Below are 19,986 nucleotides of genomic sequence, written 5' to 3' on the forward strand. Positions count from 1 at the left end.
GGTATTTGGCTTACATATTACGAAGGATAGAATAGGTGCCATCACGGTCCCGGATTTGGGTTGTGACAACAACAGACGAAATTACATTACTGGATACACTTTCATATTTGCATTTGATTCAAATTTCACATCTGTTAAGATAATTCCATCGACCAAATTGGTTAGAAGTTATTTTCTACCCTATGTCTCTTCTTCAATTAACTTTCAGATGATATAGTCTTCCATCAACCACTTATTTTTCCTCAAAGACATTCTCCTACTGCACCTTCTGGCATACAATCATCACCCCAAGCGAGCAACCCAACCATATAAATTTTGGCCAGGGAAATTTCTATTGGTTTTCCATTCTTGTTTGATGCAGTGCGAGGCTTCGAGGGCCCTCTAAGGGTCCAATGCACACTTAAAGTTAAGTCCAATCGCTATTGGTTCTCTGCAGTGACGACAAATATTGATCCCTTCTCAAAACTTGACACGCATAAACACGAGCAACAACCGTCAGTAATTCGTAACAGAGTATCTGCACTATCTTCATAAGATCCTCAGCCTTATCAATTTTGATCCCATCAAACTTAACGGTATAATGAAGGATCTTATTTGAATGATCAATGCCTAATCGGTTAAAAACTGCATTTACAAAAACATTGTACTTTGTGTATGTTGTTCCGGTGACCTTATCAGTAATACATACTTAACTCCCACACATATGATAGTGGATTCATCTGCACGCACCTTATTCTTCCTAGCCCATCTATGGCTTAAATTAAATAAACAGATGACTAACTAATTGCAACAGATGACACATCTGTTTATATTGTCAAACAATTGGAGACATCTGTTACAAAGTTGATCAACATGTTGCAGAAATCAAACAGATATATACATCTGTTGCAAAAGATTGCCAGTATGTTGTTTGTAAGTTATTTATCAGAAAGAATATATTTTGCAATAGACTACCCACCTGTTAGATTTATTTTAAAGTAATTTTTTTTTCTTTTCGAGATACAATAATTTATAAATAGGTCTCTCCTTACAAATATGGATGATCCAAATCCGTACAGGAATATTCATATCGAGTTCTTGCTTGAAATTCAAAGTCAGTTTGATGAACTCCAGAGAGATTTGACTGATACGGAGCAAGGCTGCCGGATGAAAAATGTCCAATTGACAATAATAATAATAATAGTAGTAATAATAATTAGGTAATGTTTTTTTATTTTAGCTCATGTATTTTCCTCTTTTTGTATATCGGATCTACCCAAGGGATTCAAAAATCTATGAACATTCATTTCATTTTGTTGTCGACTTTGAATTTTTAATTCTTATTTAGTATTTAAAAATCATTTTGTTTATTCCTTGTTCTCAACATGTCGACGGTTGCTGGTAGGAATTGAGCAATTTGTGTCAATAGAAGTTAATCTGCTACGACAGATAGATCATATGTTGCACCTGACGGTTATTAATAAAAAAAGAGTTATTGTTGTTATTCAGAGGGTGAAAAAGAAAAAACATGACTTTCCGATTATTCAATATGAAAATATTTCGTAAATAAATAATAAGGAAATAAATAATAAACACAATTTATAACCTTCAAAGAATGGTTATTTAATTTTAATAACTGATTGTGACTTTTCACCATTTTTGTTTTTGAATTTGTTTTTAAAAATTATTTATTATATAATAAAATGGTTATTATTTTATTAAGGAATTTGAAAAGGTTTTTTTTTAATTTATAAAATTAAAAAAATAAATTTGAATTAATGATATGATGATAATTTTTTTTTTAAAAAAAAGTTGATTATATGTTGCAACAAATATATTATCTGATGCAACAGATTCACTATTGTTGCAACAGATGATTTATCTGATGCAACCGATATCAAATCTGTTGTTACAACTCAATAAAAACGATTCTTGAAATGAACTAATAAATAATAATAATCTGAAAAGTCATGACTTATAACAATATTTCTTAATTTAATTAAGTCATTACTTTTCACATTAATAAAAAATGTAATTAATAAATGGAGGTGAACAGTTAGATTATATGTTGCAACAGATAGGTTATCTGATGCAACATATTTTATATTTGTTGCAACTACTTCCGGTTGAAGATTGGCCGGCTGGTAATGATGATGATGATGATGATAATAATAATAATAATAATAATAATAATTAGATTATTATTTTTCTTTTAGTCTATTATATGTATTTTTTATATGTTTTTGTTTAATTAAAAAATTATGTTTGATCTTTGACATTTTAATCCATATTTAATTTTCATTCTGTCTATTATCTTCTCAACAAACATGTCGACAATTCTACGTAAAAAAGAATAATTTAGAATTCAGTAGCAATAGCAAGATTTATCTATTGAGTTTGTGACAGGGGCTGATGTGTTGTTCAAAACAGATTACTCATGTTGCAACAGATAAGAAGTCTGATGCAACAGATAAATAGTCTGTTTTAACAGATGACTAGTTTGTTGCATGACTCTGACGTTTTAATTCATACTCCCTCTGTCTTAAATTACCCATCCAAAATTGAGATGTCATATTGATTAAGAAAAATAATTAATAACATGTTTAGTTTACCATAACCCACTGATTAGTTGATGGGACAGTAGACGTGTTTGAAATAATCATTGTTTGTTATTCAATCGAAATTTCATAAGAGAAGAAAGATTTTAACGTCGGTCGGGGTATAATCCCCATATTAAATGATGTTTCCATTTTAATTTGAAGAAAAAATGATTAATGCAAAAGGTAAAACATGGTTTTTTTTTAAATCTTTTCTTGATTAACGTAAAAGACAAGCAAAATGAAAAATCGAATTAAGAAATTTGGGACGGGTAATTAGACGTAAAGAATAATTTTGAATCCAGTAGCAATAGCAAGAGTTGAAATACATTGGTTATCTATTGGGTTTGTGGCAAGGGTTGATTTGTGTTGTTTCAAACAGATTAATCATTCGTTGCAATAGATAATTATTCTGGTGCAACAGATAAATATCCTGATACAACAGATAATACATCTAATGCAATAGATAAGGTTTGATGCAACAGATAAATCTTCTGATGCAACAGATTACTCATCTAATGCATCAGATGATTGATCTGTTTAAATTGTGGACAGTTATACTAGATTCATGATCGGGGTTCTATCCATTGTTGAAAAAACAAAACTGTAATCAGATGACAAATCCAAATAAAAATCATAATTTTACTTATCAAAGTTACCTATTAAGTAATGTCAAAGTAAAAAGTGATGTAGTAAACAAAATTTGACCTAAGAAATTAGTCAGGTCGCAGCAGTAGCGCTGCTGTACCAATAACAACAACAACAATAAATGATCGACAAGAAAAAGATGAAGATGATAATAAAGTAAAAGATGATGACAATCAAATAGAAGATGATGAATAAAGCAACAGAAATAATGAACAACAAAAATCGCTAAGAGAGAAAACAATAATGAATGAGAAGAGAGAAAAATGCACCTTTCTTTTTCTCCGTTTCTCATTATTTTAGATAAATACTGAGATCAAAATATAAATTTAAAAACTTATTGATTATTTTCAAACTTCTCTCGACTTTCGAAATAATTAATACTTATGTCACTTTCGTAACTAAATTCACCTTACAATAAATGAAGCTCATATTTTGCCCAATTGGTACTAGTTAAAGAAGGAAAGGGAATTGAAGATAGAATTGGAAGTCCGTCGGGAAATGGCTATGGTTGGTGTACCGTCGGGGGTGTTGGCTTGGCCGAAAGTGAAAGTTGAGCATGGAAGTAAAGCAGCTGGTATGCCGCGGGTTTCCTGTTTCTCTAAAAGTACATCATCAGAAACCAAAAGCCCTTCTACTTCTACTTCTACTTCTACTTCTAGTGTGTTTGATAACCTATTCCTTAGTCTATTCCGGAACAAAATGGTCCAGGTAAGGTAACCAGAGCAACCGCACGCACTGGGAATTAGAATAAAACAAAATGGACCAGCTAACCTAACCCCTCTATGTATGTATGTGCCTTTGATAATTGATAGGAGACGGGATGGGATTCACAAAAGCCCGGGTACGAGGGTCTGATTGAAGTGGCTCATCGTCTCACGCTTGCTCAGGACAATTCTCAAACCAGAGACGCTGCGGTAACATCCTACTTTCTTCTGATACTCATATATATAAATCGGTTGTAGATTTCCATAGTGATAATTGACTTCCAAGTTGTGACAGGTTCGGATATTGAGATCATTATTCCCTCCTTTGTTGTTGGAGCTCTACCGGATGCTTGTTGCACCTATAGATGGTGGTAAATTTGCAGCCTTGATGGTCGGTAAGTCATACTCTTCCTTAACTAAGTGATTTCTTCTTGAGTTCTCCTTATAAGCTTAACTAGCAAATGAATATTTTATTGTTATACTTCTGAAAGCAAGGGTGACTGCATTATCTTGTCAATGGCTTATGGGTCCATGTTCTGTTAATTCGGTGGATCTTCCTAATGGCTCCTCTTTGATGAGTGGGGTTAGTATTGCTATTTCCTTACTCTATCTATTTCATCAGAGATTGCTTGATGTTACACTTCTACAAGTTTGACTGCCACTAGTTAAAATGCGTTCGCTCTTATTTAATAATTGTTTGAATGAATAGGTTTTCGTGGAGAAATGCAAGTATTTGGAAGAGAGCAAATGTGTGGGTGTATGTATTAATACATGTAAACTCCCTACACAGGTTAGTTTCCTAGATTGAGAATTATAGAGAAAAATATGATTGACATGCATCCTCAAGTATTTTGTTTACCTGTTATCCATCATAAACACATTCAACTATTGTGTGCCAGCATACCTTTAAGTGTTTCTTGTCTATATTGCCTCCCACACTGCTTTCAAAATTACAAGAACCTCCCCAATTTGTTAGGTTTGTGTAATTGACTGTCCTCTTCAGTAATGTAACAGCACTTTGGTTTTTAGTTTCTTAGCATTTCTATCGAAAAATATTCATTAATCCATACAATCAATTACAACATTTCCCTAGCAACGACAGAAAGTCCATATATTGATATATATATTATCAAGGGAACTGCTTTCCCATCAACAAAACAAATTATGTAAACACTTATTTTTAACTCTAGAAATATCTTCTTTTTTACCATTAAAACTAGTGTTTTTTCCTTTCTAGCCAAAAAGTCCAAAATATGCACAAAGGTATAGTTCTCCAGATTTGTTTCAAAGCCTTATGCTTTTCCTGGTGCTGCCAACTCTCCAATAATTCCTTCACACCCTGAGACATGATCCAAGAAATCCCACAAATATTGAGAAAAAAAGTTCCCAAAATTGTCTAGCTATTCTGCAATGCATAAGAAGGTAATTCACTATCTCCAACTCTTCTTCACATAAGTAACATCTATTACTTAGTGCATAGCCCTTTCTATGGCCAACTAGTGTCCCAGTATCCTGTTTGCTCCATTAGAGGACTATAACACTTCTTTACTGAAAAAGTTCCATCTTTACTAGCTATTGATACTAGTGAATCCTTCTTACTCTAATCAATGTGGGTATAATCAAGTTGAAGGAGTAATTGACAAAATTGCTCAATTTCTCAATCATTCAGATTCTTCCTAAAATTCATCTGCTATCCAGTGTTGGAAAAAATCAGTCACAACTCCATCTTTATTATTGCAACCACTGGAAAAAGAGTAAATTTTTATTTCAAGCACTCATCACCGGTCCATAAGTCCGTCCAAAATTTAATATTCGCTCCATTTCCCACCTCCAATTTAGGAATTGTTGAAACTCAACCCATAATTTATAGATCCCTTTCTATGGTCCCCCTCTAGAGTGTAAAATATTTGAAGGGAGATTTCAACCTAGTCTGCTACCAAATCCACTTAAACAACATGCTTTTATTATGCAATCTCAAGTTTCTAATTCCCAATCCATCCCCTTTCTTTCCTTTAGTGACCACTTGCCATCTAACTAAGTGACATTTTGTGCTGCTACTATTTCCTTCCCATCAGAACCTACTCCTCACAGAATTAACTTCAGGACTCCTTTGCCGATTTTTGAAAATCTTCCGAGTTCTTTCTTGCCAAATATAGTAGATGCTTCCAGCTACAACCATCCTGTAGATCTCAACCCTTGCATTCTTCCCTTTCTTGTTTCTATTGCCAATTCAACTTCTTCCTGCCAACCCATAGGAATCCTATTATATACATCCATTGCAACTACTTACTCCAAATTCTGAATGAGTAGTCACACTTGTAAACAAGTGGTCCACTATTTCATTTTCATTTTCGCTCCCATGTAGGATATTGCAGAGTTCCAATCACCCCAAAGAGCCAAGCTGTCTCTAATATATAGCCTTTTATGTACCACCAGCAACTAGATGAACAACAATTTCTTCTGAAGTTCATGCCCTTAATCCATTCCAATCTTGATGCCTTATTTACCATCGTACTCAATGCCTCCATCACCAAAGTAAATAAGTAAGGAGATAGTGAAACTCGTGTCTCATTCCTCTTTTGTGTCTTAAAAGTCACCATGAGGGTTCCTATTTATCAATACAGAAATCTGACACTGGTATACATAGCTGATCCAATCAATCTATTTGTCTCCGAAATTCATCTACCTCTGGCAACTCCCCTTTTCTTCAACTTCATCAAGTGTTCAACACTTTCATTAACCACGATAGTTGCATCATTATCTGCCCAGCATTTATAAAATCACTCCGACTGTCTGAAACTAACTTATCAGTTACCTGCTTGAGCCTTTCTGCCAGCAGCTTAGCAATAAATTTGTGAACACTTTTTAATAAGCTGATGGGCTGAAGTCTTTCACCTCAGTTGCTCCTTTTTATGTATTAGTGTGATAAAGGTGGATTTCAAGCGCAAGCATCTAGACTTTTGAACATGAAATGGAATTGGATTGAGTTATGCAGTAGCTTCCATGAGTTATCAGATTCATATCCATTACTTCAGTTCAAAGTTTTCGGAATGAAATCTCATGCTATTTTTCAGATGGCGTTTTCCTCGTATGTTCTTTTTCAAAAGATGTTAACAGTACGTGTATAGATTAACTTGGGGGCCTTTTAGAGAACACTTAAATCTTAACTCCAAGTTAAATAAAATTTAGAGGCTGATTATTTGAATTGTGTGAACTAGGATGATGTATATTGCAATGGCACCTATGATATTTCTATCAGGCTCATTAGCTTCTTGAACATTATAAATGTACACCATCACATTTCTGCCTCTCTTTTAGACTTTCTTCAAGGATCACATGGGAGTTCCATTGCTGATGGAGCCAAACTTCACCGATTATAGCTGTCAGGTAACTGTTTTCATTGGCCAAGTGATGTTGCTGTTGCAAAAGTGCATTCCTTCATGCATCCTAAGCATATAATTGGTAACAAAACCTCACCATGGGGTGGTTTAATGGAACTCAAGATTGAGGCTAAAATGCTAAGTAATGTCCTCTGAAAATCCCCTGCCAACAGAGAGACTAGATTGAAGAGAGAATAAGACATGCTGATATAATCTACTTCTAGTTGACATAGCCATGAACGTTGGCATTTTTGCAACACATGCATGGGATTCTTGTGATTTAATTTTGTGCCTACAAGAAGCATCATGGAGACATGCATAACGCCATCCCAATCTAATTGGCAGTTTAAATTTGGGATTCTTCCTCCTCAGCAAGAATTTGACGACGCTCTTAAAGAGCCATGCTTGGAGATATGCCCCAATGCTGTTCGTCGAAAAGAAATGAACCACAGCACGCATGCACACAAGTGTCCAAGAGCATGAAATCTGCTCATTTTCTGTTAGTATCTTAATTATCCTGTTATTATACTACCTTGAGTACTATTGCTAGGCCTAGTTGATGGGACTACACAATGGTATGCATGCAAACTAAGCAAAAGATGGGGCGCGATGGAGGAAAAAGATCTGCATACCAGCAACTTGTTGGGCATATATTTTAGTCATGCTAGTTGGTCTACTTCAGGTTCTATGCTTTTTATGAGTCTTTTAACCCTGTAAGAGATTTTTATGCCATTAGCAAATATAAAGGACTTCTGGTACTATTTATTTTTATTTCTTCTAATGTTGGCCTGACATGAAATCAAATGGTAAGACGTGGTACATGAGAATTTATATTAATCAGACGCAGCTTGCTTGGAATTGGTGCATAGTTGTAGTTCCATGAGTAAACTTCTGTCTTGGATATATATAAAGTCTAGAACTTTCTGGCCTTTATATCGAAAAATGGTGCAAGTGCAAATAAGCAAACATAATGGGATCTTCAATCTTGATGGACGCTTTCGAGTCAGGTCCTAGGCGAATAAGAGGGGATTGTACTTGTGTGCAAGCAATGTTTTCGTGTATGGGTCTCACATTCTTGTTCAGTTGAAACTCTTTACCTCACACCCTGTTTGGTGTAGTTTGACAACAGGATGCAGCTTTGTTGAGTTTTCTATACAGAGAACTGGAAATACCTCAAAGCTGATGGAACGCCAATAAAGAAGAATTTGAAAACGGATGGAACTGCCACAGAAAAATCATATTTTGGTTTTAGAGCGACCTCATTCAAAAAGGGAAAAAAGATGAAAAATAAGAAAGCAATGACATTAGATCGTTGACCTGTAGAACACGTGAATAACCTTTGCACTGATATTTCCCATTTCAATTGGATGCCAAGTTATGGGAGCCACAATTTAGCTGGCAATGTTAATAACATGAGTCCTAGATGTATTATTATTGTATATAAGTCGTAAGAATCGACAATGGACTTCTATATGGCCCGTGGTGGCGCATTGTATAGTTGCAGGATCTAAATTTGACCAAATACAAGGTGCATCGTTTTAGCTGAAGTACACTATCCAATATCTATGTTATCCTCTTTCCTTAAGTAGATATATATTTATTTAAAAATAAAAATGAAAGACAAACCGAAGGCATTAAAGGTAGTAGCGGTGGCGAGGAGAAAGCTTCGGTATAGTAGAAAATGGAAGCCTTTGGTTGTCCTAATTATGCGTGTATATGAATTATTATTGCGGTCATTTTTATGACAAATGTTGACTATAGTAACGTACCTCCTAGTCCCTATTTTCCAATGTGTATATATATATATACATAGCATAAGAAGAGTTGCAGCTGTACCCAAAATCTTTTTCGCTGAACACGCCCTGCATTTTGCAGGAGGAGAGTGCCAAGGCAAATCAATTAATTAATTAATATTGGGTTGGGGCGGGGGAGTGGAGTGGAGTGGAGGTTTCCGAAGAATGACGGGAAGCGTAATCGCCGTCAGGGAGGACAACAAAAATGAGAATAAGAAGGGGAAGCCGCCAGGCGTTTTCGGCTTGTTCAAAGCTGCAATGTTGGTGTTGCGACATCGTACAAAAGGAAAGAAAAAAGCTGCTCAGGTAACCCAGACCCAGCAGCAGGGAGATTGGAAGAAGCTGGTGGGCTCTATGCGCCCTTTGCATCTGCAGGACAACACCAATATTGATAATAGTACAACATCGTCATTATTACCATGGGATGTCACGTCACCCTCTGCTGCTTCTTCAAGCAGCGGAACAATGAGCCATTACGCTTCAGCAAACGATCTGAAATCATTGGATATTGCCTCATCCCCGATGAGCCAATACGCTTCAGCAAACAATCTCCAAGATCTCGACCAAGACGATCCTGACCAGGCCTTCGATGCTATTGGCGCTGACGACATGATCGATGCCAAGGCCGAGCTCTTCATCCTTCAGTTTTACCAACAAATGAGACGCCAAAACATTGATTCAATCAGTGGCCAATTCAATTAATTCAAACCAACGTTACGTAATAAATAAGGGGCTAGCCAGCCAGCTAGCGATTTTCTCGCATAATTGTTTCATCCAATTATACACGTTATCTGAAATGATGATCGGATGACTAGCTAATTATATATATATATATGATATGATGATGATGAAAAGTTCGTACCCACGACAAATCATTGAATTTAATCTATATGCTATATAACAATACAAGAGGAACGTAACAAGCATGAATATGCATAACATTCTGGCCAGCCTTTTGCTTTGATTTCATATCTTGCTTTTTCTTTTTTTTTTTGTTCTTAGGGAGTAGTTTCACATTACATATTTAACGACTAGTTGAAAACAAATTTTGCCTTGTATTTAAGTGTCCTTCAGTTTTTCCCTCATTTCTATCTAAATTCTTCATTATCGGTTTCGTCTTTTGATATAGTATTATTTAGTGTTGGGTCCAGGTTTACATGAAATAAAACCTCAGTTTATTTTATCACTAACTAGATGAATGACCGTTTGAGAACTTTACACCCTCAATTTTTGTCTAGGAAGAGCAATTACCTTGTCATGATGCAACCTTTAATTAGTAAATAAATTAATTAAACTGTTTCTTCTGACTTGAAAAAAGTACAAAAATAAAAATTGATTCGTTGTATTAATACTAGTGCCTATACCCTATTTATCAGACTCGCAAGTTAATACTCTTTGATTCCTCTTGGTAAATGAATTAGCAAAAGTTGAAGAACAAGGTCTAGAGATGGTCTGAATATATTCGTAGGGAGAAAGTCGCAGTTAATAAGAGTATTCATTCTACCTGCTTCCCTGCCACAGGAAAGGAGAACACACACACACATTTCATGTCATGTGTAGTTGTTGTGTCCACTCGACTTCATTTCATGTCAAGAGAATTAAATACACACTACAAGGTTACAACGTAATGTCTTTTCTGAAAGGACTAAATAGGTATCCTAGAAGCAAATTTTAATGCCAACAACTACACAAGGAGAAAGCTGCAAAACTCTTCAAAATCTACTAAGTAATATTTCCACAGATATAAACATGCCATAAGGACAGTAAAGTTCAACACGATGAGAATCTGAGTTATCTTCTGGATTTGCTGCTGAAGGATTCTTTAAATGCATGTATGCTTTTGAAGCATTTGAGCATGATCAAGAGAGTGTGGTACCACAAAACGCAAAAACATTCACATCAGCAACTTCATAGCTTTATATAAACCTTTTTTGCATGAAGGAATCCAGCAACCAAACCCCAAAACAATATCTCAAGCATCACAAATACCAACGTACCCCACTTCTTTGAATTAAATGCTGCTTGAATGAACCTCTCCGTGATGTCAACCTACATTCCATTTTATTTGTAACTTCAGATTTATGAGAAGCACCATTTCTGTAAATCTGTAAAAGCACCTAAGAGTATGCATAAACAAACTTGGAAACCTAAATGAAGCAGTGAATGTGCTAGAAAATGATGCTATTTGATTAAGTCACTTAACAAAAAAGATGGAGAGAAATTGATAATGAGAAAAAGTTTAAATATATAGCTACTTGAGGAGAATATACAAGTACGAAAGTTATCAAGTGAATGACGGCATGACACCATAAAATATCACTATGGTACCTGAGAGCTAAAGAAAAGCCATAACAGATAGGGAGAGAGGTGAGGTGCAGAGTACTTGAAGGGTAGTCAGACTAGTTCAACTGGTAAAGAGGTCCCAGTTTCAAATGGCACCTTCCCACCCAACCTCATTCCCCGAGGGCACCCATTTTACTGAGAATCCTCCAAATTCGTACTACTAATTTATACATCAGGATACAAGAACTGAATTATCTTTGCTGCGCTTTAGCTGATCTCAAGATACTTTGAGTATCTTTCCAGGTCTCATAGGTCTACTAAAGCTATATCAGCTCACTGTTTTTTGATGACTGTCTTGGATGTAATATGTTGAATAGTAGGTTAAATTAAGCCTCAATCATAAAAGGCTAAATTTTAAATCCCATTCTCATTTCTAGGGATATGGACTCCCTCCCTCTCTCTCTCTCCCCCCCTCCCTCTTTCTATCTCTCTCTCTCTCTCTCTCTCTCTCTGTTGTTCTCTCTTGTCACACCTCTCACCCTAATGATCAGAAATACCTCTCACTAAAAACTGCTTGCCGACAGAAGGTTAGTGAAACAGAGCCTTGCAATTATCAGAAATAGCTCCTTGGGAGATGAAAGTTTGCTAGAGGAACGAACATTTGATGGAAAGAAGATGATTACCAAGTTGTTTTCGGGTGAATACCAATAGAAACCTTGCAGTGCCCCAGAAAAGAGGTCACAAGCAGCCAAAGCATAGAGGATTAGAGCATTCATTCCCATCCACTGAAATAGTATCATTGCCTTCTGAAAACATTTGACATCAACCTGCACCGGCCAGATAAAGAATGCAAATTAATTCCATTCCTTAGATCAGTAATATCATCCTTTTCCTCTAATCATATAAAAGATTAAAGGAATTTTTCCTATTTGATATATTCTCAAAAAAATACTTTTCCTATTTGATAGTTTACAAGAACGTGTTGTAACAGAATTAAAATAAAATAGCAATACAAATACTGAATGAGAAGTATAAGTTTCTACTTCAAAATAAAGATGTTTTTTCTCAAAAGCACAAAAGCCAGTGCCAAGAAAGCAATTATTAGATGATTTGACAGAAACATAAAGGCTATGTTGCTCGGACTCTTCAAAAATGTCATTGGGTGCGTGTCGGATCCTTGAAAAGTAGTGCAATTTTGGAGGATCCGACACGGGTGCGGCAACATATTTTGGAGAGTCCGAGCAACTTAGCATAAAGGTATCAGGAAAACTACTTGTGCACAATCTGCATTTCATTATTTGGTGCCCTGTCTTGGAATCTTCCAGACAGCCATCTAATTGAATTTGGAAGTGCAGACAGCAGATCATGCATTGCTTTGGCGAATATATAAATGTATCTGCCTTCAGTTAGACACTTGACGGTAACTCATCATGAGCAAGTATAAATTTGCCTTAGTAATGATTGACATATTGAGTCTACCATATTTTTATAATTTACTTACCAACAACATAGTGTAAAAAATAATATTAACAACCTTGGTGTTTGCTTGTATAGATCTTTTATAAAGACTCTAACATTAAAGGAAATTAAATGTACTCTCCAGTTGTGCACTTCAGTTTAATTCCATTTATTAACCTATTAGTTGCTTTTTCATCAAGAAGAGTATCTGATACAGAATGTTAATATCATCAACGCTCATTACTGGTGGCTTCTCTCAGGCAGTGCTTATTGTTCATCCTGCCAAATGTCAATGCAAGAAAATTTCTCTCTCGGTACATATCATTTTTAGTAAAATTAATATCAAAAAAGGAATGTTCTCATAAAAAGAGAAGATAACCAAAAATCTAGTCAGGCTCACAATGTAATAAAGAACTACTAGGAGCAATCCGGATACTCCAGCCGTGACGAACATATAGCTCAATGTGTAAAGCGGTTTAGAAAGAGGAACACCTGAAACACAAAAAAAATGTGCTGTGAGCGTCAGCTATAAAGCAAATATGTCGTGAAAACAAAATTCAAACCACCATCATATATAAAATAGCATACCTGCAAGCTCCAATACATATCCTGCAAGTGTTAGAAAGACAGAAAATATGGACCAAAAGATTACCCTCTGCATATGATCCTACAGAAAAGAGGCATAAATATGAAAAAGAGGATACAACAAAAACAAGAAGCAATTCTATAGTTAGCAAATGTTTCAAAAGGGTATCATGTCTTTCTTACTTTAACATGCACAAGAATGTGGCCGAAATGCAAGCCCACAAGGCACGTAATGGCTGCCATCAAAGAACTGAATAGTTTCAATGAGGAAACAGAAAGATATGAGCTAGAAGCAATTAAAGTAAAACAAAGAAACATAATTTGCTATCTGACAAAGAGGCTTGGATATAATTTGATGTACATGAAAAAGAAACAGGAATTTCCTGTCATTCTTAATCCATTGTGTACACTTTGGTTGATTTAAGCACTAATCCTACGTAAAACAGATGGTACAGCAAAAGATATGTTACTTTACACATTGCTCAATGAAGTGAAAGGGGTTCATCAATCAGCCTTCATGAATCAGGCTTTAGCTAATAAACCTGAATCAGATGCAATCTTCTGGGTAAGTGTACAGGACAAGGAGGATATTTACCTTAAGATCCCTTCAGGGTCAAATGGAGCAAGGCACCATCCAGGTGCATTTGATGGTAGAGGTCCATAATCAGGAGAGTTGACACTGCATTCCTACCCACAGAAAATTATAAGAGAAAAACAACGCGAATAGAGATGTAAAGTTCAAATCCAAAAAATCAGATAATGCACATGACAGTTAATGTCATACAGAACCTTGGTTCTTCTGTAGACGGGACGTTGATAAAGGTGTTTTTCACCAAGAAGAAGTCTATCAATCAGACCAACAACATTGCAAGGAGGCTCGAGACTGCCCCTCACTCCACAGTTAACCTGTTAAAAATAGATATCATGACCAAAAGTAAGATCAAGAGAGGTTCAATCTGTCACTCTGAAATGTGGCTTCATTCTCTCTTAAACCAAGTACACTGATCTCCCAAAATAACCCCACATTAACTTACAGAAGAATCAGACTTCTAGGAAACTTAAAAGTAAGGCATGTGGAGTGACAATTTAACAGGTGTCTGGTGCAGAACCAGATAGATTAAACCAGAGAACTCTAAAATCTTGAAGCTCTTCAGAAAGATCCTTACAGTTTGAGTTCTCAGTCCATATCCTGAAACTGATGATTCCATGTTAAGACTCGATATTTCAAAGAACCAGTCTGGAACATAGAGGCCATACAGCAAAATCAGGTACGACAAACCAATGAAGATTCCAGCCATCCTGCATATTAAGAAGTATATTATGATAAACAAGAGGATGGTTTTAGGCGGGGTAGGGGTAGGCCGAAGAAGTATTGGGGAGAGGTGATTAGGCGGGACATGGAGCAGTTACAGTTACAGCTCACTGAGGACATGACCCTAGATAGGAAGATCTGGAGGACGCGAATTAGCGCAGAAGGCTAGGGTCAGTTTGGGTCGCTAGTGTAGGGAATTACTTGGTGGGGGTATTATTCTTGTTATGATACCTTGTTTCATGCTTTATTACGAATCTGTTTACTTTTCTCTGTTTTCTAATACTTGTGGGTGTCGTATTTATGTTATGCCATCTTGTTCCATGCTTTACTATGAATTTGTTTAGTATGCCGTGTCTCGAGCCGGGTGTATATCGGAAACAGCCTTTCTACTTCTTTAGAGGTAGAGGTATGATGCGTATATCTTACCCTCCCCAGACTTCACTATGTGGGAATACACTGGGTTTGTTGTTGTTGTATTATGATAAACCAGAGAGAGAGAGAGAGAGAGAGAGAGAATTTCACAAAACAATTAACAATATCTTGCACGGCAAACTTTGGGGCAAGTTCATTCTTCTTCATGGATTTACAATTTTCAAATTGGCATAAACGCACAATTAATCAGATCTGGGATCTCATTGTTCCTCATAACTATCATGAAAATCATACAATTGCATAGACCCATATATCCGGACAAGCAAAAACTGAAAAGGTCATCATGTATTGCACAATGTCTCAGGAAAATGAGCAATAGGGAAACATATCTACTGAAAAGCTAAATAAGTTTTGCTTAACCTAATTTTAATTCCAATAAGCACAATATTAGGGGAGGAGATTTTCGTTTGATTGATCTGGTCAACGGACTGCTATATAAGAAGTAGTGATAGCGGAGAAATATGGTAGAATGGATGGTGGATGGAGAATTAGAAACCTTTAACTCCATTCAGGTGTGGTTTGTGGAGGGGAATCATGAAGGGGTGGGATGTTTCTCATCGACATATCATTTAAGGTTGTGGATGGAAGTAGGATTAGTTTTTGGGCACATAAGTGGTGTAGGGAGGTCGAGTTGAAGGAAGCTTTTCCTAGTTTATACATTTCTTGTTACAGTGAGATGACAATCCAACAAATTTGTAGGTCTCATGAGGGTGCTATTCACTGGGATTTAAGATTCAAAAGGAACCTTCATGATTGGGAGATCGAAGTATTTCACAATCTGTTAGAGCTTAGGCTAGACACATCAAACAATTTGTTAGATGCATGGAGGTGGCAGGAGTGGTGACGGCTTATTCACTGCTAGCTCTTTTTATAAGAGGTTGCTAGTGAGAGTGGAAGGTATATTTCCTTATGAATCCATTTGGATCCCTAGAGCACCAAGAAAGGTTTGTTTATTTGTATGGTTGGCGGCAAGGGGCGTGATATATGATATTAACAAGGGAGAATTTGAGAAAGAAGAAAATCACTCATGTCAGTTGGTGCCTCATGTGTAAAAGTACCCGCGGAAGGGTAGATCATCTTCTTCAGCATTGTAAGGTGGCTAGTCGGTCATGGAGGGTGGCCCGAAATTTGTTTAGGACACAATGGGTCATGCCGCGCACAGTGAAGGAGACTTTGCAAAGTTGCCCCCTTAATAGGAGAGGAATAGGAGGGCTTTTGAAGGGCTAGAACTTGATTTTGAAAAGTTGGAGAGTAGCGTTTTGTACCTAGTTTACTTTTGGTGTACTTGCGAGGTCCCAATTTATATAGAGGATTGGACCTCTTTTGTTGAGAACCATATTTGGTGTAGGTTCTCTTCTTTTGGCACATGTATAAGGGGGTTTCCTCCTAAATGTTAATAAAATTGTTTACCTTATCAAAAAAAAATAAAAAAAATAGAAAGAACATGGGGAAGAGAGCAAATGTTAACCAACAGCATTCTGATGGATAAACATTTGAATCACTAGAATATAATAGATCTATTTCCACAGGACAATTAGTAGTAAAATCATTTACAGATTCTCAAGGCTACTAGTTCATCCACAAGCTTAAGGATAAATATTCTACTGCTACCACAAAACTTCAAGCACTAAAAAATCTTGAAGAGATACGCGTGCTATTCACGACATAGGAAGACATTATTAAGGAAAACACACACTCCAACCATATGAATCAGCATCAAAAAGATCAACATAAACAATGAATGAACCTAACAGCAGGTGATCCAGAATCTCAAAAGGTATACTTACGCTTGAAAGTAGTATCTCCTGACGAATGCCTTTGATGAATCAACAGGATAATCATTGGTAAACCAAATTTCCAGGATTGAAGAAAATAAATAACCAATGGAAATCCTCTACAACAGAAAAGCACATAGAGTAATGCTAAGATGTATAGGAACTTGAATACAAGTAAACTTAAAGGCTTTGATCTACCTAAGAGCGTAGAATATGGCCTAGGAAAATACAACTTCATGAAATATCAATAAAGGAACACAAACCATTGTCACAGAAAGTACCTGTAACACTCCCATCCATCTAATTTTAGCAATATCAACTCCATAACTCAGGTTGCCGCGGCCATGGAAATAACCACCTAAGAATGAGTAATCATGGATTCAATGACTTGTAACATATGTGAGTTTCATGAAGTTGAGGGAACAATTTACATAAGGAAGGCTTTTTACTTTTCCAGAATATCTAACTAGCTAATAATAATTAACAACAGAAGCTCATGATGTCAAGTTTTCAGTTCAAGTAGGACAGAAGCAATTGATCCCTTTTTCCTCCAAGGGTTACCCTCTCTGCACATTTCCTCCATAGGTTTTGTCAAAGCAATAAATCATAATCTTAATTTTGACAAAGTCAGCAAAAAGTTCCATATACAAGCAACTCTCAGATAATAAAAGAATATATGGCCTCAATAGTCAATGGCCTATGGATTCTTAATGCAATCCAAACAGAGGACCCTGGTTTGAATAAGTCCACCATGGTTGACTGCTGTACAGTGGGTACCCACCACCACCCTCGTTCAGGGTTAAGTTAATTTTTTTAAAAAACTGGTTAAGATCATTACTCTTACTAGTTCTGCCACCATTTTCCATGCAAATCCGCATACTCATCAATGCTTGTGCAAAAGCAATACCACAACAGAAGCCTGGTTTCAGTCTTTCACAACAATGACTTCAACCTCAAAACTCGTATGATTATTTTTGATCCTCACTTTGTTGTCAAATGAATGAGTGTTTGTGTTTAGTTAGCCTGCGTTGGGCCTCGAGGGTCTGATTAATTAAACAACATAGACGAAAAAAAATTGTAATAAGCCAAATTATACGCTGTTGTTTATATTGAGTCATGTTAAGCATGAAATTCTGAGGAAGCTTGACTTGTTTGAAAGTAGAGTTGAGACAGTAAGATTTCTGCATTTCTTCAACATGGGAAGTAGGATGAGCTTAAATGAACAGGGCATTATTTTTTATAACAGTGATCTTCGGGCCAGTGTGTGCACATCTGAACTATTCCACTGTGTTAGAATTAAAATAGGAATAGGATTGTATATATTATCCTACTTGGAAAAGAATCTTACTGCAGCGTCTATATATAGCTGAGCTAGGCTTAGCAGGATCTAAACCTGCATTGACATCACTAGAACATAATAAAAAACTCACAAGCTTGGAGTGGGGGAAGATCCAACACTGAGTGATGTAAAAGGGCTACCAGAGGTTGATAAGCAGACTGCTCTACTCAATGCGGACTAGGCTAGATATAGCCTAAAGTGTTCCAACCTTGAGTCTCATTTAGAGTCAGCTTATAGAGTAGTGAAGTATGTTAAAATGAACTTGGACCTGGGACTATTAACTTCAAGAGATGATGCTTCCTTGACAGCATACTGTGATGTTGATTGGGCAAGCTATCCAAATCCAAGGAAATCAGTGATAGGATAGCTTGTGAAGTTTGGGGAATCATAAATATCATGGACGTCAAAGAAGCATAACATAGCGGCAAGAAGCTCAGCAGAATCAGAGTTCGAAGCATGGGACTAATAGTATATCAGAATTGACCTGGCTGTTGGGACTATTCAAGTTTCTGGGAGATAGTGTTCCTTCTCCTATTCAGTTAGTCAACTTCACTTCTATGTACACAACACATTTCACAAAAAAAAATTAAAAAAATCCGCCTCTGTTGGGATGTGAGGTGCTTAGAAAAGGGCATACCTTGAAGGAACACTCCCAAAATAAAGAGCTTAACTGTCCTGAGTAAGACTTTCTTTGTAGCTTGTGGTTTGCTGGAAACTCTCTGCATCAAACAATGGATTGATTATGTGGGAAGAAATGAATAAGATTAGTTACCAAAGAAGAGAGGGTGGGGTGATGAATGGTACCTTGAATACTAGACTTGCAGAAACACCAACGATAAAGAGGAAAAAGGGCATGACAAAGTCGGCAAGGGTCACTCCAAACCAGGGAGAGTGGTTTATGGAGGGGAAAGCCTTTCCAGCATCATCAACCAAAATCATCAACTGTCACATAAGGTGAAGGAAGGAAGGAAGGAGATTAGGGTAAATGAGAATAAGAGTTTATAATAATAATAATAATAATACATGCTAGAATCAAAAATTGCATTTTCCCACTAGTGTTTATTGACAAGGGGGGCGGGGGGGGGGGGGGGGGGAAGGGAAATACAGCGATGGTAAGGCCTCTGAAGACATCGAGAGAGACTAAACGACGTTGTTTGGGATCACTGTCACTATCAGTATGTTTTGATACGGCGGCGGGGGCAGCGGTGCTCTCCTCCTCCTCCAACGACAAACACACAATTTCTCCAAGAAGCGGAGCTCCTTCCCCGGAATCTCCCACCGCCGACATCCCCCAACCCCAGTTTCTCCAAACGTTGACTATTCCACTTATACCCACGCACCCTCACTCTTTAGTAAAAGGGAGGCTTTTCATTTAATACTTAGTTCAATTTATTTTATGAAATTAAAATACAATTTGTTACTCCTATATTTTATTATTGATAATATGTCAACGCTAGATACCAAATTGCTGGCTGATGAAAGAGAATATGCAGGAAATTTGTTGACAAGCTAGCTTTATATATATACTAGAAAAAAAATCTGAGCGTTGTTATGTAACGTCGCCTAACAGTTTTACTCCTTGAAAACATATTTGGATGTCTTATATCATACTCCGACATATGTTCTCAAAATCCTGCCATACCTTCTTGTAAGAAAATGTCATAATTTCTGTAAATATTGATACGCTTGGATGTTCTTCGT

The 19,986-nt window shown here is 36.5% G+C and overlaps 3 protein-coding genes across 5 annotated transcripts; 2 read left to right on the forward strand and 1 right to left on the reverse strand.

Moving 5' to 3' along the window:
• Window positions 1-3,635: 3,635 nt before the first annotated feature.
• LOC107875230 (beta-carotene isomerase D27, chloroplastic) lies at window positions 3,636-8,079 on the forward strand. Of its 2 annotated transcripts, none has more exons than XM_016721850.2 (7): window positions 3,636-3,932; window positions 4,037-4,138; window positions 4,224-4,323; window positions 4,420-4,511; window positions 4,638-4,718; window positions 7,247-7,315; window positions 7,654-8,079. In XM_016721850.2, the coding sequence occupies exons 1-7, from the start codon at window positions 3,723-3,725 to the stop codon at window positions 7,789-7,791; spliced, it is 792 nt and encodes a 263-aa protein (XP_016577336.2). In that variant the 5' UTR covers window positions 3,636-3,722; the 3' UTR covers window positions 7,792-8,079. The 2 variants fall into 2 exon arrangements, with proteins under 2 accessions (XP_016577336.2, XP_016577337.2); XM_016721851.2 differs by having other exon boundaries at window positions 3,641-3,932; window positions 7,859-8,079.
• A 129-nt stretch (window positions 8,080-8,208) lies between these two features.
• On the forward strand, window positions 8,209-10,225 carry LOC107874548. Its single transcript, XM_016721313.2, has one exon. It carries the CDS (start codon window positions 9,267-9,269, stop codon window positions 9,801-9,803), a length of 537 nt encoding a protein of 178 aa, XP_016576799.2. The 5' UTR covers window positions 8,209-9,266; the 3' UTR covers window positions 9,804-10,225.
• Window positions 10,226-10,649: 424 nt separating this feature from the next.
• LOC107875231 (heparan-alpha-glucosaminide N-acetyltransferase) lies at window positions 10,650-19,772 on the reverse strand. Of its 2 annotated transcripts, none has more exons than XM_047414222.1 (13): window positions 19,391-19,772; window positions 19,090-19,227; window positions 18,923-19,004; window positions 17,228-17,304; window positions 16,959-17,065; window positions 14,594-14,726; window positions 14,217-14,333; window positions 14,023-14,114; window positions 13,611-13,677; window positions 13,431-13,509; window positions 13,243-13,334; window positions 12,068-12,211; window positions 10,650-11,206 (listed from the first exon to the last, which is right to left on the reverse strand). In XM_047414222.1, exons 1-13 carry the CDS (start codon window positions 19,571-19,573, stop codon window positions 11,081-11,083), a joined length of 1,437 nt encoding a protein of 478 aa, XP_047270178.1. In that variant the 5' UTR covers window positions 19,574-19,772; the 3' UTR covers window positions 10,650-11,080. The 2 variants fall into 2 exon arrangements, with proteins under 2 accessions (XP_047270178.1, XP_016577338.2); XM_016721852.2 differs by having other exon boundaries at window positions 10,650-11,150; window positions 19,391-19,771.
• Window positions 19,773-19,986: the final 214 nt, after the last annotated feature.

The sequence above is a fragment of the Capsicum annuum genome, chromosome 6, assembly GCF_002878395.1.
Source record: "Capsicum annuum cultivar UCD-10X-F1 chromosome 6, UCD10Xv1.1, whole genome shotgun sequence".
Classification (NCBI taxonomy): Eukaryota; Viridiplantae; Streptophyta; class Magnoliopsida; order Solanales; family Solanaceae; genus Capsicum; species Capsicum annuum.